A 6,421-nucleotide genomic window follows, 5' to 3' on the forward strand; every position below is an offset into this window, starting at 1 on the left:
TACATTGGGGACCCCATCGACTGTATCGTCGATGAAATACCTTTTGCTGTTATGGACACCTACTGCTGGATCTACTCGACGTTCACTATTCCTAACAGACTCGTGGGCCGAGTCGGCAAGGACGTTGTGCAACCGGGCGTCGCATCGCACGTGGACGGACAAGATGAGGTGAAATACCACAAATACTACCAGTGGGTGTGCTTTGTTTTGTTTTTCCAAGCGATCCTATTCTATGTTCCACGTTATCTCTGGAAGACGTGGGAAGGAGGACGCATTAAGATGTTAGTCCTGGATCTCAATTGCCCGGTTGTTGGGGAAGATTGTAAAAAGGACCGCAAGAAACTGTTAGTAGACTATTTCAGAACAAACTTGCATACGCAAAATTTCTACGCCTTCCGTTTCTTTATCTGTGAAGTGCTGAATTTTATTAACGTCGTTGGACAAATATACTTCATGGACTTTTTCTTGGATGGTGAATTTTCAACGTACGGCCGAGACGTAGTCCGCTTCACTGAAATGGAACCAGAAGAGCGTGAAGACCCAATGGCGAGAGTGTTTCCCAAAGTTACAAAATGCACATTCCACAAATACGGTCCTTCGGGAACCGTGCAGAAGTTCGATGGGCTGTGTGTGTTGCCCCTGAACATCGTAAACGAGAAAATCTACGTGTTTCTGTGGTTCTGGTTCATCATCTTGTCGATTTTGAGCGGCATCTCGCTGCTGTATCGTGCCGCCGTGGTGGCCGGACCGCGTGTGCGTCTCTACCTGTTGCGTGCACGTAGCCGCCTCGCTCCGCAAGATCAAGTCGAGACGGTGGCGCGGCAATTGCAAATCGGCGATTGGTTCGTCTTGTATCAACTCGGAAAAAATATCGATCCGTTGATTTACAAAGAGCTGATGGGCGACCTAGCGGCAAAGTTCGAAGAAAACGACAAGGACACAGTGTAGTTTGAAAGAGGACAGTGGTAGTGACGTGTTAGTGGGCTAGGGCCGGGTCGCGGGCGCAGTGCGGCAACGCCGGCTCGCCGTGCTACCTGCGCGCACCGCCCGCTCGCGCCGGGAGCGGCAGCGCGTCCACATTCCAATACTGCTCGCGCGGGGAACGACCTCAACCGAGCCAGTCATTATATTCCAGAACCGCTTTAACTCTTTATGCTACTGAAATTATGTAAGATTGTACTCCCGGCTGATTAGACTGATGCGTGCTACTGCACGCGTGCATTTAGAGTTACACTTTTAGGGCATGTTTACAATAGTCGTAGCATAGTTAGATCTCGTGCCTTCGTTTTGTATTTTGATTATACGTGTGTTAGTTGCGAGAGCGTTGAAGGAACGTTTCATTGTGATATGTAATTATTATTATATCTAAATTAAGTGTTTATCGTGACGATGGATGTGAGTGGAAGACGGCTTATTCCTAAGTTTAGGTACCTATTTAGTTATCTAATGTAATATCTTTGTTATCGAATTTTATACTCGATACGATATTGTATAAAGCAATAATGAACTTTAGGAAAATCAATTGTTTGTATTAATGGACAACATTGTAATTTTTACTAATTAATCATTGTCTATATACTTTTATACTGACGAAATCGAGTCGACTATGGTTGATATTTTCTGAATATATTTACTGCCACATTATCTCCTTGTTTTATTATGTAACTTTCAATTCATCGTTCACGTTATTTCAATAATCTCTCAGATTATACTAACAACTTGAAATACAATGGTAATAAACATAAAGCGAACAAAGATTTCGTTTACTTCCTTTCCTTTGTTTGAGACAATTGTGCCTTGTGCTGCCATCTAGTGGGAGAACAACACAACACACAGATGGCTATCTTTTAGTTGTATCTCTTCTTTGAAATTTCAAACGAATGATACATAGCTGTAAAAGATTGGATAGAATTAAAAACAATTGATTAGATATATATTTCGTGTGGATTATAAGTTTTAATTGCATTGTAGTTTTAACGTAAATAGGTCCCTTTTTTATCAAGTTAGGAAATAAACTCGGTCACTGTCACGTATGCATTATCTAGTATAGCATTATGTTATCTGAGGCTTTATATTCAATAGTTTTTAGGATCGGTCACTTGGTAGATGTTCTCTGTAAACCTAATATATTTAATTTACCCCTTTTATTATTTATAGGTTACTTATTACATCAAATTTAAACCAAAAAATTGAAAGTAACCTCAACCAATAGATTTCATAAAGGAAAATAAATGCCTTTCCCTCACTAGTCACTAGGTACTTAATATTAAAATTAAGTTATCACCCGTATCATCATCATCAGCCCATATGATCTATGAGGCCATAATCCACGCTGACCAAGTGGATGGCAGATGTCACTGTCATGTCGTAGAACTTTTCAACTCATTTCAAAAAACGAAGGAGGTTTTAAATAATACTAGACGCTCGTCCCGGCTCCGTCTGGATATCAGAAATTCCTGTTTTATCCCAAATGAACATAATTGGGATAAAAGGTATCCTATATAACAAATTTCATCAAAATCCGTTCAGTAGTTTCAGCGTGATTGACGGACAAACAGCCAAACAAACAAACTTTCACATTAATAACATTAGTGTGATAGTGTTATTTAAGGCTTTTTTGTTTGTTAATTCTTGGACATGCCGAATACCTAACGATGTTATCCTACATTATCCTCCATTTCAAGAAGTGGTAATGCAGATAATGTGCAGATAGGTTTAAAGTAAATGCCTTTCTTGTACGCTCGTCTATTCTCGAACCCTCAACTTTGCAATTGAATTCCATAGTCCTAATCACTGACCCGCCTCTTTGGTATAGTGGTTAACGCGTGCACGTAGAACCGAGAGATACTGGGTTCGATTTCCGGTGGGGACATCTGGCTGTCTGGCAGGACACAGAAGGCTGATCACCTACTTGTCCATAAAAAATCGATCAGTGAAACAGATGTATATCATCTGCCCCATACCCCAGTAGGGGACACGGGACTTCACTTTAATCACTGACACCATTGCTAAAACAATAAACCAACCTTTTTATTAATGGCAACTGCTTATTTACACATAACAGAGTCGCATAAGAGCTATTGTAGTACTTTATATACAAACTAGCTGCACGCCCTTGCTCAGCCCGGGTAGTCATTTATCGTAATTGAAATAATATAAACTATCCTATCTCTCAAGTTGGATCGAACTGCACATGGTGTGCGAATTTTATTATAATCGGTTAAGTGGTTTAGGAGTCCATTGAGGACAAACATTGTGACACGAGATTTATATATATATTATTATTTCCATAATACTCGGGTACCCCCAGAAGGAAGGCACCCGGTGTTTTGGAAGGCTTACGTGGGGACATAAATCCAACACGCAGAGGCCCTTTTGAGATTTTTAATGTGTTATGTGACATCTATTATTATATAGATTTATATATATTTTTCTTGGAATTATCGCTTGGTAAATCCAATTCACAATTAGCAACAACCCGCTGCTCACGTGACATTTAATATATTGCTTTTGCTTTAATTATGTTCATTATTACATGTCAGCTATAATTACATTTCACAGTAATGTAAGTAATTATAAATAATGTTATAACATTATGTTATTTATTATGTAAACTATAAGTAATTAATATGGAAGACTAGCTGTTTCACCCGCGTAAGTCCGTATCCCGTAGGAATATCCGGATGAAAAGTTGCCTATATGTTATTCCAGTTGTCCAGCTGTCTACGTACCAAATTTCATTGCAATCAGTTCAGGAGTTTTTGCGTGAAAGAGCAACAAACGCACACACATCCTTACAAACTTTCGCATTTATCTAATATATAAAATTCTCGTGTCACAGTTTTCGTTGCCATACTCCTCCGAAACGGCTTGACCGATTTTGATGAAATTTTTTGTGCTTATCCGGTATCTATGAGAATCGGCCAACATCTATTTTTCATACCCCTAAATGATAAGAGTAAGGCAGAACAGCGTTTGCCGGGTGCAGCTAGTAATATTTTATAAGTAGGATAGTAGGAAGTAGGATTAGTAGGATAGTAGAATATTACTAGGATTATTCAATTCTATGGAATTCCGTTCCCGTTCCTTTTCGTGTCTCTTCCCAGTCCTTTCCTTTTTCCCCCTTGTCGTTTATCTAATTATTAATTTACCACATTTCATTAAAATACACTCAGCAATTCTGCCGACCTTTTATTCCATACAACAAGTCTACATCCTATTCAAAATCACATTATTTATGTTTTTGAATGAATATTAAAACGATATATAGTTACATACTACATAGCCATTTAAATATTTATTCAGGATTGCATATTATACAGCATATATTTCGCAATTCAAAGCGATTTATAAAAATCGGTCCAGTGGTTTTTGCGTATAAACGTTACAAACATACAAAAACACATAAGTTTCCTCTTTGTAATATAAATATACATTATCTATGTAAATTTTGTTGTTACTTAGTATACGAGGTTTAAAATTTATTTATTACATTTTTTGTTATTTTTATTTAATACTATTATTTATAATATTAGTAGGATTTTTATGCTTAAATTATATAATAACAAACAAACAGGTAATTATCATTTGATTATATTTTTTATAGACATAATCGTTATTTAAAAGATTAACAATTAAAACAAATAAGCATTTCTTAGAAAACTTTACGATCTACCATAAACTAAGACAAAAAAAAGACAACACACATAATTATCATTCATATTCTCAGACAAAGCGAGGGATATATACTTGTATTACCTGAAGCACACCAATACACTGCGAGTTCGTTTCTCTGAATCTCAATCCTCCATTATTTGCTGAGCTCTTTAAACAAAAGCTTAGGCCATGTGAAAGTTGTTTTAAAAACTGGTCAGGTATGGAGGTATTGTTTGTTAAATCTACTTGTGTGTTGGGTTTTAAAATTTGTTCACTAGCGGGTTGACCTAGCTTCGCTTCGGTTTATGGAAAGTAAAATAAATAATAGTTTAAAAAAACTAAAAAACACGCTTTTTATAGAAAACCGAACTAAAAAATAGGAAAAAAGTTTAAATGAATTGAAATTAAGAAAATAGTGTTAAAAATTTCAATGAATATAAATTAATAATAGTGTGAGTAAAAAAAATTGTTTTATTTTAAAAAAAGCGTGGGGTGCATGGTGTCAATGGTTATAGATATTTTATTGACAGATATGAGTAGAGTGATTATGATTTCGATAATATCTTAAGAAGCACCCCATGCTTTTTTTTAAAATAAAATATTTTTTTTTCGGTTACAAACAAACATACAAACATACAGGTGAAGCTAATAAAAAGCGTGTAATAATGTAACATCATGGTTCGCTTCGATAAAAATACGGGATTTGGGAGATAGAAAGTTTTTCTAGTATTTCGCAGGAAACAACTGTTTTATATGTATTCGCTAATATAATATAATGGTATAATTGTGAATTTTTATAGTAGCGGTCGCTAAGGACCTTGATGTTTAAAAGCGACCTAAAATAAATAAATGAAAAAAAAAACTGTATTATACTGAAACATTACGATTCGTTATAATCAACGATTAGAAAAAATCGCGATGTCTAGTTAGAAGTTTAATTATTTTGTGGAAGGTAGACTTAAAACATTTTTTAACACGTCCCGCACCATATGTTAAATTGAGGAACCTCCATTTATAGACTATTAGTTTGAAATTATATGTGACCGTGATTGTAAGTATATTTTATTTAGTAAAAATCTCTATAACATCTCATGTAATATAAAAGTGCTTCTTTGTTAATCTTAGGCCTTAAATTGATAAAACAAATCAAATGAAAGATTGAAAAGTCATTATTTTTTAGCAAAAACTACAGTCTTCAAAAATTCAGAACTAAACAAATTTTAATGGCACATGGCTGATACTAGCTTTCAAATAAATAAAGAATCATAATTATAAAAAATCATGTAAATCGGTTCAACGATTTATTCGGTGAATCGATTTTTGTAATACCAGTATAAGGTAACAAACGAACAGGGAATATATAATAAAATTCAGTTGAATAAGTCATTTTTTGAAGTCGGTTGATAATGCATAATTTTCAACCGACTTTCTCAAAAACAAAGGTTCTCAATTTGATTGTTTTTTCTACAAGTCGATTACTCGGTCGGTTTTCAAACGATCGTGACGCTTTCTGTGGTCAATAGGGAGTTGGGGTCATTTTGTCCCACTTGGTCAATCTGGAATGATACCTCCACAGAAAGGTCTGTTGTTGTCCCTTTTCGAAAAAAATATTTATAAATATTTTTTATTTATTTATACAATAGACATAAAACAAAAAGCTTTCTATACTTATTACAACATTCTTATATAAATATTATATCTACATATAAAGTGTGTTTTACAAGGTATTTACTTTACGACAGATTTAAGTCCACGATAAGATTAT

General features: G+C 35.2%; 1 protein-coding gene across 1 annotated transcript; it reads left to right on the top strand.

Moving 5' to 3' along the window:
* The first annotated feature begins 6 nt into the window (after positions 1-6).
* LOC119829941 (innexin inx2) lies at positions 7-1,644 on the top strand. The gene has a single exon (XM_038352682.1). The coding sequence runs from the start codon at positions 52-54 to the stop codon at positions 946-948; it is 897 nt and encodes a 298-aa protein (XP_038208610.1). The 5' UTR covers positions 7-51; the 3' UTR covers positions 949-1,644.
* The last annotated feature ends 4,777 nt before the right edge of the window (positions 1,645-6,421 follow it).

Source organism: Zerene cesonia, chromosome 11 (genome assembly GCF_012273895.1).
Source record: "Zerene cesonia ecotype Mississippi chromosome 11, Zerene_cesonia_1.1, whole genome shotgun sequence".
Taxonomy (NCBI): Eukaryota; Metazoa; Arthropoda; class Insecta; order Lepidoptera; family Pieridae; genus Zerene; species Zerene cesonia.